Source organism: Exserohilum turcica (genome assembly GCF_000359705.1).
Source record: "Exserohilum turcica Et28A unplaced genomic scaffold SETTUscaffold_8, whole genome shotgun sequence".
NCBI lineage: Eukaryota > Fungi > Ascomycota > Dothideomycetes > Pleosporales > Pleosporaceae > Exserohilum > Exserohilum turcicum.
In genome coordinates this window covers 1,862,351-1,878,118 of record NW_007360299.1, presented here as the reverse complement: position 1 = coordinate 1,878,118, position 15,768 = coordinate 1,862,351, and the positions used below count along the sequence as shown (strand labels likewise).

At 51.4% G+C, this 15,768-nt stretch overlaps 7 protein-coding genes across 7 annotated transcripts; 6 read left to right on the top strand and 1 right to left on the bottom strand.

Moving 5' to 3' along the window:
* Positions 1 to 2,050: 2,050 nt before the first annotated feature.
* SETTUDRAFT_35553 (uncharacterized protein) lies at positions 2,051 to 2,542 on the top strand (the record flags this gene model as incomplete). The annotated part of the gene is made up of 1 exon (XM_008032515.1): positions 2,051 to 2,542. One exon carries the CDS (start codon positions 2,051 to 2,053, stop codon positions 2,540 to 2,542), a length of 492 nt encoding a protein of 163 aa, XP_008030706.1.
* A 980-nt stretch (positions 2,543 to 3,522) lies between these two features.
* SETTUDRAFT_24117 (uncharacterized protein) lies at positions 3,523 to 4,032 on the top strand (the record flags this gene model as incomplete). Its single annotated transcript, XM_008032453.1, has 3 exons — positions 3,523 to 3,585; positions 3,640 to 3,928; positions 3,980 to 4,032. The coding sequence occupies 3 exons, from the start codon at positions 3,523 to 3,525 to the stop codon at positions 4,030 to 4,032; spliced, it is 405 nt and encodes a 134-aa protein (XP_008030644.1).
* A 576-nt stretch (positions 4,033 to 4,608) lies between these two features.
* SETTUDRAFT_35551 (uncharacterized protein) lies at positions 4,609 to 6,162 on the top strand (the record flags this gene model as incomplete). The annotated part of the gene is made up of 1 exon (XM_008032514.1): positions 4,609 to 6,162. The coding sequence occupies one exon, from the start codon at positions 4,609 to 4,611 to the stop codon at positions 6,160 to 6,162; it is 1,554 nt and encodes a 517-aa protein (XP_008030705.1).
* Positions 6,163 to 6,387: 225 nt separating this feature from the next.
* On the bottom strand, positions 6,388 to 7,129 carry SETTUDRAFT_166101 (uncharacterized protein). Its single transcript, XM_008032917.1, has one exon. The coding sequence runs from the start codon at positions 6,821 to 6,823 to the stop codon at positions 6,500 to 6,502; it is 324 nt and encodes a 107-aa protein (XP_008031108.1). The 5' UTR covers positions 6,824 to 7,129; the 3' UTR covers positions 6,388 to 6,499.
* Positions 7,130 to 7,691: 562 nt separating this feature from the next.
* On the top strand, positions 7,692 to 11,690 carry SETTUDRAFT_166100 (uncharacterized protein). The gene is made up of 3 exons (XM_008032916.1): positions 7,692 to 9,561; positions 9,614 to 10,729; positions 10,779 to 11,690. The coding sequence occupies exons 1-3, from the start codon at positions 8,101 to 8,103 to the stop codon at positions 11,616 to 11,618; spliced, it is 3,417 nt and encodes a 1,138-aa protein (XP_008031107.1). The 5' UTR covers positions 7,692 to 8,100; the 3' UTR covers positions 11,619 to 11,690.
* Positions 11,691 to 12,324: 634 nt separating this feature from the next.
* SETTUDRAFT_24114 (uncharacterized protein) lies at positions 12,325 to 13,065 on the top strand (the record flags this gene model as incomplete). The annotated part of the gene is made up of 1 exon (XM_008032452.1): positions 12,325 to 13,065. The coding sequence occupies one exon, from the start codon at positions 12,325 to 12,327 to the stop codon at positions 13,063 to 13,065; it is 741 nt and encodes a 246-aa protein (XP_008030643.1).
* A 532-nt stretch (positions 13,066 to 13,597) lies between these two features.
* On the top strand, positions 13,598 to 15,154 carry SETTUDRAFT_99548 (uncharacterized protein; the record flags this gene model as incomplete). Its single annotated transcript, XM_008032915.1, has 3 exons — positions 13,598 to 13,873; positions 13,994 to 14,127; positions 14,239 to 15,154. The coding sequence occupies 3 exons, from the start codon at positions 13,598 to 13,600 to the stop codon at positions 15,152 to 15,154; spliced, it is 1,326 nt and encodes a 441-aa protein (XP_008031106.1).
* Between the last annotated feature and the right edge of the window lie 614 nt (positions 15,155 to 15,768).

Genomic DNA, 15,768 nt, shown 5'->3' with positions numbered 1-15,768 from the left:
AGAAACGAACAGCAAACGCAGGGCGCATGCAGCACAGCTGTCTTCTCCGGGCTATCAACATGCCGTGTGCCCGTCCGTATATGTGTTGGGTCGGGACGTGGCGCGGAGGTTTTGTGCTGGTGCTGGCGGCTCACTCGGCCCGACCCCGACGGAGCTCGGGCCCTTTTCCCCGGCGGTTCTGCCATGCCTCATCGGGTCTGGAGTCCCTTCATCTCTTCGCTCTGCACTCAGCATACGCACATATACGCACGCAGCCCGTGTTCGGCACGGCCTCTTCAACCCACCGTCCCGCAGCCCAATGGCCGTACGAAACTCGTCTGAGCGTCTGCTTTGAATCATCCCGACCCGCCCCAGTCTGGTCTAGCCAAAACGTACCGCGTTTTATCGCTTCGGAGACCGCAACTCCTCGTGGAGCATGCGCAATAATGCTGCGCAACGCTGACCGGCCCGAGGCCTTGCCCGCCGTCCTGGGGCAATCTCAAATCACATTGATTTCGCCGGCGGCGTGACGACGCGTTGCTACGTGAATGCCTGGCAGCAACGGCATCCAGCTTTGGTCGAGTCACGAAACGTGCTCAATGCTACTTATGGCGCCCATCTCCAACACGGTGGTTCTCAAGCGTTTCGCACACACTCCAAGCGGCTCTGTAATCCTCTGGCCAGGCCTTCGCTCCATATGCTATCAGATAAAACCAAGAGCTACCATGCTCTCGGGCCTGCCAAGAGCGTTGCCAAGTCGTTGCTTGCGTCCGGGAGGCACGTGGCTGACGACCCAATTCGATCATTCACTCTCCAGACCAAGCCAGAAGCACTGCTTTGCACACGCAGTCACCCTCTTCGTGTCTGGTGCAAAGTGGGGCCAAGATACATATGCACAGTTCCGGCAAGTCTGTCGCAAATCCCAGACGGGATACCCTCAAGTGAACAACCCGAACCCGAGCTAGGCCTGTTACGCACGACTTCTTTTGAATAGCAGACTGGAGAGAAATGAATTCAAACTTAGTCTGGGAAATTACTCAGCTGACCAACTCTATCCCACCCAACATATGACGGTCCAACCCAAGCGTTGGGGTTTGCACATCGACTCGGCCCGTACTCAAGTAGAATGAGCTGCCTTCAGATTGCAACGACGCCCATAACGAACATGTTGTCTGAACAGGTCGCAAAAGGACTAAATAAAGAATGCAACTGGAACATTTTTCATACCGGGGGGCCGCCACGGTTGCGTCACCAGCGTGCAGCCAGCTACAGCCGTGCGGGAGCTCCGTGCCTGACGATCATACTTACTTATCCACCAATCCATGTCATAGCTGTCAAGCCAAATGCAAACTCCTACCGGCAACGACAGCTTGGCAGCTGCACATTGACGGTACTAGCTAGGTTCCCTCGCCATCTGACCGCGCGATAATGCGGGTGTAATGCCACTTGGTCATCCGCCTGGTGAGTACTGCGACCTTCTTGGTCGCATCCATCCTTAGCCCCGCCGGATCGACGTTTCACACAGCCCTGCCCACCCCCAGCCGCCCCATGACCGCGGCTCGCGCCTGGATCACCATAGCACATATTACCCTCGCCCTTCTCCAGTTTCCGACAGTTTTCGGTATTTTGACGCTTCGTTCCCTGCATATACAGTTTGTTTTCGCATGGCCTGTTGAGCACCCGCGGCGAATACGTCGCCATGGAGTTACCCATCACACATCGCATTCCTTCTGCCAATAATTGCTGGCAGCAACGGACCGACTTTATTGATTTTTTTGTGCTAGACACAGTAAGCGTCAAGTTTGCTTAGAGGTATGCATAGTGCTAAACTCTCCTTTTCGTGCAACGTTGCGCATGGGTTCGGTCACGTCCAACATAGCTAACAAAGAAGCAGGGCACGGTCCTGCAAATCTCCCAATCTTCATAAAGCCAACTGAAACAGCAAGCTCAGTCCTGTGGAGGTTGCATGTACGCGTACGCAAACGCAAACGCATACACGCAAGCCCAAACAAGTTCTTTCTCGAAGTAATTCTTAATCATCATCGCCACCATCCTCCAACCAGATCCCGACATGTCTACCATTGCCATCATCTTAGTCACCCTCTTCTCGATATTCTACACAACTTCAGCATCTTCAGTATCCCGCCACCTCGCCCGACGTGGCCTTCCAGGGGCATACTATACATGCACACAACCAAACTTCGCCGGAATATGCAGCTGGACGCAACCCAACATAGAATGTCACATTCAAGGCAGTCCGGCGGGCATCGAGTCACTTGGTCCTGACGAGGGTACTGTGTGCACTCTGTACACACGATTCGACTGCAAAGGACAAGCTATTAAAGAGGTCCATTTCCCGGGCATCGCAACAGCTCTACCGGTATTTGGCAGTTTCAACTGCTCCAACACGTCAGGGCCAAGGAAGACGGGTTTCGATGTTGCTGCCGAGCTTGCCAACACGTTTTTGAACGATGGAGAGCTGAGGGACTTTGGGCTGAAGGCGGTTAAGAGCAAGGGGAGAGAAGAGGGCATGATTGGGCTGAAAAAGGGTACTTACTATTGATGTAATGCTGCCGTCTTTTCTCCCAGGGTAGGCTTAGTCTTTTTATTTGGTGGATACTTTGGTGCACGATGATGACGCTTGCTTGGTTTTGCATAGTCTATACTTTTATCGGCCGCATAGCGCTTGGCCAGCCTACTCTGGTGCTACTGGATAGCAAGCAGCATGGCTCTCTTTATACCGGCACACATGACTTTGAAACCAATTGTATCTCCCATTGTTTGGACGCAAGGTACCAGAAGCATGTGAATAGAAGATTATGCCGAGCTGAGCTAGTCCGAGTTGTTTGCAACCTGCCCACATCATCGCCCGGGCATTAATGCACATTTTGCTTGAGATTTGTTTATATCATCCAACAATATATACCCGATATTGATGCGATACCCCCTCCATAAACAGTCATGCGCAACGGACACTGGTGAAGGTGCAGTCGACACTCAAGGAGTCTGCGCGCTACACTGTCTGTGTACCAAACCACATTGTTCAACCCAACGGGTAGATCCAGGATACTTGGCTTGCTCTTTGAGTTCTTGTTCTCCGCGCCATTGTCTAGAACTCTTGGGTGAGTGTTTTAATTTTCTTTAATATACCATAAAAGGGTTCGCCTCGTGCTCCTGCATCCGAACAAACGTAAGTACACGAATAGAGCCAGATTTTGTCGCACAATGCCGATACTTACGCGCAGCTGAGGAAATGACAATGACAGGCGCTTCAGCTTTGAGAGCAACAAGATGATTCGCTCTGTACAATGTCAGCCTCTCCATGATAGCCTCTAGCGCAGTCGATGTTGGTGGTACCGAGGGGCTATGCGGGATCCAGCGACATCCCTGCTAGTCGTTCATTTAACGCCAGATGGCTGCTTGGCATGCTTCCCCACTTGGGGTCACCGCCCTCCTTCGCGCAGCCATTGCAACGTTGCCTTGCTTTTTACTCTCTCTCCAGCTCCAAAGACAACGTCTCCATACACAGTCCAAACCTCAAACATGAAGGTCGCATTGCTCATCGCACTGGCTACGGCCGCCATGGCCGACATCATCAACAATGAGGTCAGCAAACCAAAGGCACATATGCGGTCCACAGCATGCTAACCGCGTCGACAGCACCTCAAGACCGAGGTCCTCACTCCTGCCAAGTGTACTCGCAAGACGCAGGCTGGCGACAAGATCAATGTTCACTACCGCGGAACTCTGACGGACGGTACCGAATTCGACGCTTCCTACGGCCGCGGCGAGCCCTTGAGCTTCACCGTCGGCCAGGGCCAGGTCATCAAGGGCTGGGACCAGGGTCTGCTTGACATGTGCCCGGGAGAGAAGAGGAAGCTCACCATCCAACCCGATTGGGCCTATGGCTCGCGCGGTGCTGGCCCTATCCCTCCGAACAGCGTTCTGAGTAAGTCGCACTGCGACATCTTGCAAGTAGCGTTCAGCTAACATGCGCCAGTCTTCGAGTCCGAGCTCATGTCCATCGATGGCGTCGAAAAGGAGGAGCTATAAATGCCGCATACGAACTGAGAGTGAATACCCCGCAGGCTCTCTTGGAGATACAGTAACGACGCATGATATCACGGGGAAACTTGCAGATGCTTGGGGAAACCCTTGTACAAAGTCTTGGTGGCAACTTTAGACGCACATTCGCATGTCCGATAGAATAAATCTTGGTTGCACAGGCTAGTGGCCAGCATGCCTTGTCCTGAATGCATAGACACTGTGTCTATCATCAACACAGCGCATTGTGGAATTTTCCTGATTTCAATCCATCTATTCGGCTCGCTCTCATTGTTTGATCCTGCTAAACTGGCCGTTTCACTGTACACAATGCGTAATTTTCAATTGGGTGTGTTTGTCTATGCTCAAGATCCGTTTCCACCCTTTTGAGCTTCCACTGCCACAGGCTTATCTAAACTCACCCTACAACTCACTCAGCAGAGTATTCACCTTGACCTTTGCCCCTGCTCATTCTATAGCAAGTCAGCCCGCATTATATTCAGACAAGAACACCCCTTATAGCGTCTACCTGGTAAACATTTGGGGTTGGGCAGATTTCGTGGAATACCTACCTCCCCGACAGCCATGCAATCAATCAACGATGCCAGGGCTTCTGGAATCGCATCTAAGCCTGTTATCAAAAAGGTAAAAGTTGTCAACAGAGGCTCAGAAATCAAGATGATGAGCGCCAGTGCAGAGGCAGCAAGAAAGTCCGCCATGGTTGCTAGGAAAGCTCTCGATTCGTCTTCTGGATTGAAACAAATTCCTCAGAAAGCCTCTGAAGCTACACTTCAACATTTCAAGGGAGCCATCGAAAAGCAAGCACCTAAAAAAGCGCACAAGGCAAGTATCGCAGTGAACCACAACACGGCTTCAAATCCTCACTCCATGCATCTCGACATGAAAAAGCCAAGAATTGGACAGCGAGATGAGCTCGACCCCATCCCCAAGAAGCACAATCTTATGAACACCAAGAGGAACACACTGGCTAAAGAAAACGAGCATCGCAAGGCGCTGTTTCTTGAGAAGGGCAGTGGACACAATATAAGCCCAAGGCGCCAGGCTGCGCTACGAAAACAGCCTACATCTTCCCAAGATGCAACGTTCCAGCGTATCAAGGACACTGCAATAAAGACGCTTGAACAGCGCTGTCGACTAGTCCAGTTGGCACTTGAAGGTTTGATGCCATTGCTGAAGAACAACGAGGCTATTGAGACGGCTGTTGCTGTACTGGAACAGCAAATCGACCACTATCGTGTTGATATGGAAAATCTGAAGCTACTTGGATGTGGTTCGCAAATGAGTCATGCTAAGGGTACATACTACCAGGTACTCCTTGCTTTGGCTTCTTGGGGGCTGGACGTTAGAAAGACGTCGGAAACAAGCGGGCCTGGAATCCGGACCAATGGTACCGACAGTGTCAAGGCCAGGAATCAAGCCAGGGAAAAGGTCGCTCATCCTCGGATGAAAGCTTCCGAGCTAGACGCCGGACTAGATGATGAAGTAAGTTTCTCTCTTTGTGCTCGCGCATCACCAGCAACTGACCGGCGTAAGCCCTTCGGCCCTAGTCCAGACATGGTATCTGGGCCCGTTCCAACGGGCTTAGGGACAAGACTTAGCCTATCACCCTATCCCAATTCTTTCTCAGTGCCATCCAGATCGAGTAAATCCTCCATATTGAAGACCCAACGGCCTTCGACCACATCCATCGCTCATCTACCACCACCACGAAGCATGAGCATCGTTGATACAACCAAGAACAACAAACCATATACGGTCAATGGCTTTAAAGCAGCGAGAACCTCACGCAATGCTATTGCGACGGAAAAGAGTGAGGATACGAAGCTGGGATTCTTTCATAGGAAGAACGACAATGTTGCCGCTGGTGGTGGTGGTGCCAAGCCGAGATTGCATGTCAACAGCCATGGCGATTTGAAGTTGAGGAAGAGAGCGGTTGAGATCGATCAGGGCAAGAAGCGTAAGCGAGAAATCATCCACGAGAGTGCTAACAAGCGGGTGGAGCTTGAGGGGAGACTATCTGCACCCTTTAGAGCTCGTCGTGTTGGCACTATGAAGGACCCAATGAACATGGACACGTGTGCTGAGCTGTCTTGTGTAGGACTTGGCTTTGCCAACTAAAGGCAACGAGCTTAGATGGCCAGAAGAATGAAATGTTTGCAATCCAAGACATAAGGGGGCTGAAGGGCCGGTACGTAAGTACATTCAATCTGCTACTCTTCAAGAGTGGCTGGGGGATTACGCTAGACATTGTCTATTACGCAACGGAAGGGCTTGACGACCCAGAGCGAGGCTGAGACGCTTGTGAAGAGGTCTGGACTCCAAGGTCACGGTCTCTTTGGGGGGGAAGTGCTAGAGGATTCGACAAGGCGGCGCAGTTCTGGCTTGACTTCTCGAGCGGCAAAATTTCTGCTTTTTGTTGGGGCGATATTGGTCGGAGGCGATAACAGCGCTTGGCTTAGGGAGTGCTTGTCATGGCAGCACAGCAGATAGCGAACCAGAATTCTGCCAACGAAGCACCAAGACACACAGCCAGCCAGCGCGAGAAGACGTGGTGCCTTGGTGTTTGAGCATGTGCTGCCAGCTGAGAAAATCCGCCTGGAATGTGCACAGCAGGGTGCTGAGCAGGTCGCCGAAATGACGTCTCAGCCGGTGCATGCTCAAGGAGCCAGGCCTCGGCACATGCGTCATCTGCCCTTGATACGCCTCCCATGTCGAGGCTGGGCTGTGGAGACGACGACTGCTGAACGGAGCTCAGTGTAGGTGTGCTGGAAATGGCCATTTGCCACCATGTCGCCTGGCATACACACACAAACCTTCAGCATTCGCCGTGCACGGAGCGTTGACCTGGAGCGGAAGGCGAGACATGAAGTGCTGAGAATAAGACCGAGCCAATGGGGGTGCCAAGGCAAGGCAGACTGACGGCCCCTCGCAGCCTCTCTCTCTCTTAGATTGAGGTCAGCCTGCAGACAGCGCTGAAGTCGAAGCTGTTGCAGATTGAAAGGAAAAGAGACGGCAGAGCGAAGAAGCGAAGAAGCGAAGAAGCAAGAGAGGCGCTCTAAACCCCTCCTAAATATCGTAGCTAGAAACAACCTACTTAGATACTTGTAGGCCTAAAAACCCTACACGTCTTATATAGCCCTTCGGGCTGAAAAAGGACGTTAAACTAGAATAATAATAATAATAATAATAAGAGAGGCGCTCTGGACCCGGGACAGCTCGTGCGGCGGCCAGGTCACGTGCCTGTGGCAAGATGTGGCTCGGCCCAATCACTGGCCAGCTGAACCGTGAGGCTAAGCACATGCGCCACGCAGCTAAGCCTCACGATCGACCAATGAGAAGGCCGGGTGCCTGGGCCGATCTGCGCATCGGCTTGCAGTGGGCGGTTCCATCGCAACTTCACGATACTTGCCCGTCTTGCCCCGTCCCAGCAGCCTCTACGCTCTCGCTCTCTTCTGGCGGGCTCGATGCCACGTTCTGCTGCCCTGTGTCGGGACGGAAGCTGGGGTGTCCGTGCCCCCCAGGCGCGGAGAGATGTGCACTGCCCCCTTCCAAGACCACCGGACAGCTTGTGTTGTGCTCATCTCGCCTCCAAAGGTTCTAGTCGCCAAAACATTCATTCTCGACAGCCTTGGCGACTCCCAGACAATGCGGTATCCAGCGCGGCAATGGCAGGCTGCTGGCAGGTTTTGCCCGTGTCTCCCACGGCTGGTCCGGTCACTGCCCTGGTCACGCAGCCCACGGCGAGAGACGTCCCATCTCCACAGAGAAGCGCCATCGTGCCAAGCGCGGGGGGCTCTGGCAGAGCTTGTATCATCAGCCAGATGAATTTCGCGCACCCAAGCGCCCAGTAGGCTTGGTTATGGGGCCGACTACACAGCCTTCCTCGAGGTCAGCGACTATATGGCGGCTTGACCTTCACCCCTCGCCATACCGGAATTCCGCTCATCAGTCCCATTTGCACGTGCCCCTAATCTCATCAAGCACGACCCTATTCCTCCTCTCTTCACCTTTGCCAGCGACTGGGCCTGTCTTGTTAGATTTCTTTCTTTCTTCACCATGGAGACGGGCAAGCTCGCCCCTCCCACACTCCACATCAACACCCGGCAGCGCGCGCTAAGCCAGGCCGACACCATCACCTCGCAAACATCAGACCCATTCCGGACACCGATATCACCAAGTGACGCATCTACCGTCGTCAGCGAGTATGACGCCGCCGTACAACAAGAACTGCGCGCAGAGGCCGCCTCGGATACAAACAACCCCTTTGCTTTCCGACCCTCACAGCTGAGCAAACTCCTAAACCCAAAGTCATTAGCTGTCTACCATGCTCTGGGCGGTCTCCACGGAATTGCTGCTGGCTTGCAATCAGACATCCACGCAGGACTCAGTGCCGATGAATGCACAGTGCCACGACATATTTCCTTTGACGAAGCGACGAACCTGCAGACAGCCACCAAAGAGAAGCCATCGGACCGAATACCAACCGGCGGGCAGCCCTTTGAAGATCGAATCAGAGTCCACGGCCGGAACGCCCTCCCGCCTAAGAAAGCCACGCCTATATGGAGACTAGTCTGGAATGCATACAACGACACAATGCTGATAGTTCTTACTGTAGCAGCTGCAATATCCTTGGCACTCGGTCTCTATGAGACATTTGGCGTGGACCATCCGCCTGGCTCTCCTCCGCCTGTCGACTGGGTCGAGGGCTGTGCTGTCGTGGTCGCCATCGTTATTGTCGTTCTCGTCACAGCTGTAAATGACTGGCAAAAGGAGCAGGCTTTCGCAAAACTCAACGCAAAGAAAGAACAGCGGGATGTTAAAGTCACACGGTCGGGAAGGATCGTCATGATCAGCATATACGATGTGTTGGCCGGAGACCTAATACACTTGGAGCCTGGTGACATCATCCCTGTGGACGGCATCTTCATTGATGGCTCAGGTGTCAAGTGCGATGAATCGTCCGCCACAGGAGAGTCGGATGCTATGCGCAAGACACCCGGCGCGGTTGTCATGAAAGCCCTTGAGTCTGGCCAGTCTACCAAGGACCTCGACCCTTTCATCATCTCGGGTGCAAAGGTGCTCGAGGGTCTTGGCACCTTCATGGCTACCTCTGTTGGAGAAAACAGCAGTTTTGGTCGTATCATGATGTCCGTCCGTGTCGAGATTGAAGCTACCCCTCTCCAGGAGAAGCTTAGTGGCCTTGCCATGGCTATTGCGAAGCTCGGAACATCCGCTGCTGCTATCTTGTTCTTTGTCCTGCTCTTCCGCTTTGTCGGTGGACTGTCTGGCGACACCCGGACCGCTTCAGAGAAAGGATCCGCTTTCATGGACATTCTTATCGTTGCAGTTACCATTATCGTTGTAGCTGTTCCTGAAGGACTTCCGTTGGCTGTGACGTTGGCGCTAGCCTTTGCGACAACCAAGATGTTGAAGGAAAACAATCTCGTGAGGATCCTGCGAGCATGCGAAACCATGGGTAACGCCACTGCTATTTGCTCAGACAAGACCGGTACCCTGGTGAGTAACGTATACAGACGCGGATACAAGCAGACACTAACTTTGAATATAGACAACAAACATCATGACTGTTGTTGCGGGCACATTCGGTAATACCAGATTCGTACACGCGGACAACAACTCGCAAAAGGACGAAACTGTATCCGCATGGGCATCCAAAGTCACGCCGGCTGCGAAAGATCTCCTCGTGCAGTCCATTGCTATCAACTCGACGGCTTTTGAGGGCCAAGAGGATGGAAAACCAGTGTTCGTTGGCTCCAAGACAGAGACCGCCCTCCTCCAGTTTGCCAAAGACCACCTCGGCCTTGTTTCACTGTCCGAAACCCGTCAAAACCAGCAAGTGCTGCAAATGTTCCCATTCGACTCGAGCAAGAAGTGCATGGGCGCTGTGCTAAAGCTTCAAAATGGTACCTGCCGGCTTGTAGTCAAGGGAGCATCTGAGATTCTTCTCGGCTTCTCCTCTACTGTTGCCCGTTTTGACTCCTTGGAGATGGAACCATTGACAGACAGCCAGCGGCAGAGCCTCAGTGATTCTATCAGCGAATATGCAAACAAATCCCTCAGGACCATTGGACTGGTGTACCGCGACTTTGAGCAATGGCCGCCGGCTCATGTTGAGCTCACAGAAGGAGGCAGTGTGGACTTTGTCTCCCTGCTGCGCGACCTTACATTCTTTGGCGTTGTTGGTATTCAGGATCCCATTCGTCCCGGTGTACCCGATGCTGTACGCAGGGCGAAACACGCAGGTGTGACGGTTCGTATGGTTACCGGCGACAACATGCAGACGGCTCGAGCTATCGCGACAGAATGCTTGATTTATACTGAAGGCAGATTGGTAATGGAAGGCCCAGACTTCCGTCGCCTGACCGAAGAACAACTAGACGAGATTTTGCCCCGACTTCAGGTACTGGCTCGTTCTTCGCCCGAAGACAAGCGCATACTTGTCCAGCGTCTCAAGACTCTTGGTGAAATCGTCGCTGTTACCGGAGATGGCACCAATGACGCCCCTGCATTGAAGGCAGCCAATATTGGATTCTCCATGGTTTCGGGAACAGAGGTTGCCAAGGAAGCATCGTCGATTATTCTCATGGACGATAACTTCACTTCCATCATCACTGCCCTGATGTGGGGTCGTGCTGTCAATGATGCTGTCCAAAAATTCCTTCAGGTAGGTTCCACCGCTTTCCCTCCACAAATTCCAATGCTAACAGAAGCAGTTCCAAATCACGGTAAACATTACCGCTGTCGTACTGGCATTCGTAACTGCCGTGTACGATGACGAGATGAAGCCTGTACTCAAGGCTGTACAGCTCTTATGGGTCAACTTGATCATGGACACTTTTGCAGCCCTCGCCCTTGCCACTGATCCACCAACCGAAAAGATTCTTGACCGCCCACCACAAGGCAAAGGCCCTCTTATCACAACAACTATGTGGAAGCAGATCACCGGCCAAAACATCTACAAGATTACGGTGATCTTCGTTCTTTACTTCGCTGGTGGCGATATCCTCAACTACGATCTATCAAATCCCGAAAAGCAGTTAGAACTCGACACTCTCATCTTTAACTGCTTTGTTTGGATGCAGATCTTCAACATCTTCAACAACAGGCGTCTGGACAACAAGCTCAATGTCCTCGAAGGCGTGTTACGCAACTATTTCTTCATTGGCATCGTGTTGATGATCATCGGCCTTCAGATCCTCATCATTTTTGTTGGTGGACGCGCCTTCCAGATCAAATCTGGAGGTATTGACGGCACACAATGGGCCATCAGTATCGTCACAGGCTTCATATGTATTCCCTGGGCTGTCCTTATCAGGTACTTCCCAGACGAATGGTTTGCTGTTATTGCTAGTTTTGTGGGTAGGCCTGTGGTTTTGCTCTACCGCGCTTGTTGCACCGGTGCACGCAAAGTCAAGGCTATGTTTACGTTTAGGCGCAAGAAAGATGACACCAAGAGGAGCGATATCGAGGCGGCGGCCGACGAGACGGCCGCGCCAGCTATTATTGTAGTAGAGGATGACTCGGGTGTTGCAGAGAGTAAAAAAGAGGGTTAGGACCTTCTTTTTATTAGTAATAATGTCACGATTTCAAGCAGTCAATTTAGTCAGGGATCTCACATGTGTCACTGGGACTATCCCTGAATAGGAGTGCTGTTGAATTGCCGGCTCATCCGGCAACAAATGGACCGAAAACGAAGTGATTTGATACGCTTGGCGTTTGGGGGACGCTAGGGCTCTGCTGGCTAAGCGCTGAGCGACGAATTTACATATTTTATTCTATTCAGACTATGCGTAAATCAGACAGGTGTTGAGAGATGATTAAGTCAAGTCATAGATGCTTAGTTGGATACTCGCGTTGCAAAACCTCATAAAGTAATGCTGGGACTGAATCTGCTTCAAGCGTTACTGACAATTTGCCGGTGATTGGTAATGATGAATTGCAGCTATGGGTATCGTGGTCTGCCAAGCGAAGCTCTCGCGTTCACAGCATGCAACATGGGTCGATTGACTGCTAGAATGCGGGGTTTTCTGCCTTTCAGGGCGCTTAAGCATTCAATATCATGAGACTAATGCTCCGATGCTCCGATACACTGGTAATCGACCGTCCATCTATGTCCGTACCGATTGCTGCCGATGCCTTTTTGTACCCATCTCGCCCCTCCATTCACCAGGTTTTAGCAACCCCGCCATTGCGCCTTTCCACAGACCACCCGGCTTACCTTTGTCCTCCGCGCGCTCCGCCCACTGCGGATAACACAACATGGAGGGCCCTGAATACTTTGGGCAAATCCTTGCCAACATGGATGCTGACGACGGCAGTATTCTGCGAGCAACGGCTATCGCTAGCGCAGTTGGCTTTCTGGAGTACTTCTACTGTGTCTATCCTACACACAAGGATGGCAGGGGCCCGTTTCCCCTCTGGATGTATCTCTTCTACCTGGCACATGACTCGACCTGGTGCTACCTTCTGGCGCAGGAGGCACCAAAGTACAACAACCACATCTTCTTGACAGGCACGTCCAAGGGCCTGGCGCTCTGGAGTGCACTCGAGATATATTGCACTTACCGGCTTATCGTGGTTGAGCGCGAGGGACTGTTCAGCCGGTCGCAGAGTGCGACGCGGCGTTTTCAAGCCTACATTCATGCTGCGCTGCTTCTGCTCGTGTTCTACGGCACTATACTCTCTCTCATCTACATGGTTGGTCGCCAGGGCTGGATGCAATGGACCATCTTCACCAACATGGTCATGGCGGTTGGCCCCGGTGCCTTGTGGCTGGAGCGTGGCTCGCGAAGGGGCACTTCGCTGGGCCTTGCTGCTGTCATTATCGTCGGCACTGTGAATTCTTTCACGCCTTACTCGCAGTGGGTGCTTGCGGTCCCGGAAATCTTTGACAACAATCTTTACTATGGTGCTGGCGTCGCTTGCACCTTGTACTCTGTGTACAATTTCTACATTGTGGCATCTCTGCCCGAGGACGATAAGAGTGGAAAGAAAGCGTAGGAATGGAGATTGGGGTGGTTGGAATTCGAGGGGCTGGAGGAGTTGAGAATGCCAGTTTGCTACAACGTCACTGGTGAAGTATGTTGGAAGAGTAGTCTGGGGGATGAGTGAGAAGAAAGATTATCATTGTTGGAGAGACCTCTGCTTAACGCTGCACTGAGTATAAGTACAGTAGGTATCTCCACGATACAGGCGAGCCTTACTTCTAACGTTGATCAGCCTAGTTATCTAGATAGAAATCCAAAAGAAAATTATTTCTGGTTACTTCAACAGTACATAGATGACAGGATCTGAAGGATAAGCCCTAATTTCGTCGAGATGATTCAAGAATATAATGTCGTTGTATGAACAAGATCCGCTTGTGTAACCAGACGTTTGTCGTGCATTGCGCACAGACAACATGCCCCGCAGCTGCCTACTTAGAGTGGCTGAAGTTAGGCCGCAAAGCCTACATATGTTACACTATTGCATCAGTAGTGCAGCCATCTGTAAACACTTACTCAATAATTTTGCCCTTCACCTTTGTCGAAAAATGGCTAAAATCACGGATCTATCCAACGAACTGCTCATCAACATCACTTCTTATCTCAGCACGGGAGATGAATATGCCGTCAAAACGCTACTTTATCTCTGCCGTACCTCGCGCGTGCTCCTCGGAGTTGCGCAACCAGCGCTTTACACTTCTGTTCGGATAGTCGAATCAACAACAGATCCTCTCATTCACCTTAAACTCTTCCTCCGAACTGTGATTGAATGTCCGTCGCTAGCCCAAAAGACCAAAGAGCTTGCGCTGTTCAACGACCATGGAGTGCGTTATGATTGGCCTGCTCTCGAGCACGATGCAGTCTTCATGGAGCTCTCGGCGTTGATAGGAGGTCATTCTTTCGAAATTGAACCCGAGTTGTGTTACTACCCGCTCGCTGTGCAGATTTTGGCCCGGTTGCCGAATCTACGACACCTCCACCTTACAACCCAAATCGAAGCACCACGATCTTTGATGCAGAGGATGCATGAGATGCAGGCTGATCTCTCAATCTTGTCCAAACTGAAGACGTTTCATTTGTAAGTGGTTCCTGTGCCTTTCCCCTTAACCCTAAGCAAGTTTGATCATCAGTCACTTGAGCTCTTCCACATGCGGGCTTTGGGTAACTGCAGCTAATATGGCATCCCTAGACATAAACAGTACGAGGATGGCCCTGTCGACATAGAAGACTACATACCTCTTATGCAGTACCCTTCGTTTGAAAGATTCTCATCTGAGAGCGATGTGCCAGACACTCCGCATGGGTCTCGCGCGACCAATGTTATTACACACACAAATGCCGAATTATCCTGGTGCATAAGACCATTATCTACGATGGAAAAGCTACTAGATGCATGTCCTCATTTGACTGTGTTCAAGCTTGACATCCCTTCTGAAACCCGCTACAGATGGCTGTGGGACGTGGGTTACGACCCGTTGGTTACGCCGCGAGATCTTGTCCAGGCATTGCTTCGAACGCACAGGCAAAAGTTGCAGACGCTGTACTTGAATTACGGCTCCAACTACAACCTCAATGACCCCGAATTACAAGAGGAAATTGAAATGTCGGGAGACAGCGTTCTTGACTATCCATCATACCACATCTTTACCTATCCATCATTCCGCGACTTTGAGACTCTCTCACGCATTACAATCGAGTTTGAGAGGCTATATCAATTCCAAGATCTCCCGGCCTCGCTGGAACACTTACAGATAATCTGTTGTCATTTTGAAGACCTGAATCGAGCTCGTCTTAGCAACCTGATCCGATTGAAGGATAAGTGGTGTCCGGTTATCCAGTCTGTTACTGTTTGTGACTATGAGGAGATCAACCAAGGCATCAATATAGTAAGAGACCATGCAACGTCTTTAGGCATGTCTGTTCGTGTTAGTGCATATGGCCGTGTATTGACCATCTTGGGTGCGGGCTATCATCTAACAGTAAAGAACCTCGCATATCCAATGCTCGACGTATCTACACACGAAGACGTCATGGACATCAGCAATTTGAAGATGCTTTTGCTTTGGATTCAGAGCAGGGTACAGGTTGTTGACTTGATCAATTAGAGCAAAGCATAGTTTTGCATGACAGAGTAGATGATGCATACGACATGAATGTGATAGATACTCTATAGTTGCTACAATTGGAAACAGAATTCCAGGAATAGATTACTTGGAAAGAACAGTCGAGGCACATACCATATAATCACTGATGGTTTGGAAACAGCGTTAGCATGTGCCTCTACCAGTGATGCGGCGTTACATTTAGATTTCGTGTAGCAGCTAAAGACACATGTGATATAGTTAGACGATGCTCACATCAGCCGCATGTCAGATGCGACTGAGCAAATCCTGTTGGACTAGATTACTATTCGGACGCCACTTAGCCGCCAATCAAGCCAGGCGCGCACACAAGACGGAACTAAATCCAGTGAAAGTTAGGATACTGGGGGCCCCGATTCCCCCAGCACAACAAGAAAGGAATGGTATAGGATCCTCCGCTCGGCATAAAGCTGACCCGGGGCGATATGATCCACCAATGGCAAGACATGGATGGGGAGCCGTGAGCTAAGAAAAGTGAGACGGCACACGATTGTGATACGTAATTTATGAGCAGGTGGTATTCTGAAAAAGGTACCAGCGGCATCAAGCGTCGTTTTCCTGAGTAAAGCTACCGCAAG

What these genes read in the sequence shown, in the direction of transcription:
- SETTUDRAFT_166101 (XM_008032917.1), bottom strand. Translation starts at nt 6,823, where the DNA reads ATGGCCATTTCCAGCACACCTACACTGAGCTCCGTTCAGCAGTCGTCG.
- SETTUDRAFT_166100 (XM_008032916.1), top strand. Translation starts at nt 8,101, where the DNA reads ATGGAGACGGGCAAGCTCGCCCCTCCCACACTCCACATCAACACCCGG. An exon ending in CAGACAAGACCGGTACCCTG is followed by an intron (nt 9,562 to 9,613) that starts GTGAGTAACGTA and finishes CTTTGAATATAG; the next exon opens with ACAACAAACATCATGACTGT. An exon ending in CTGTCCAAAAATTCCTTCAG is followed by an intron (nt 10,730 to 10,778) that starts GTAGGTTCCACC and finishes TAACAGAAGCAG; the next exon opens with TTCCAAATCACGGTAAACAT.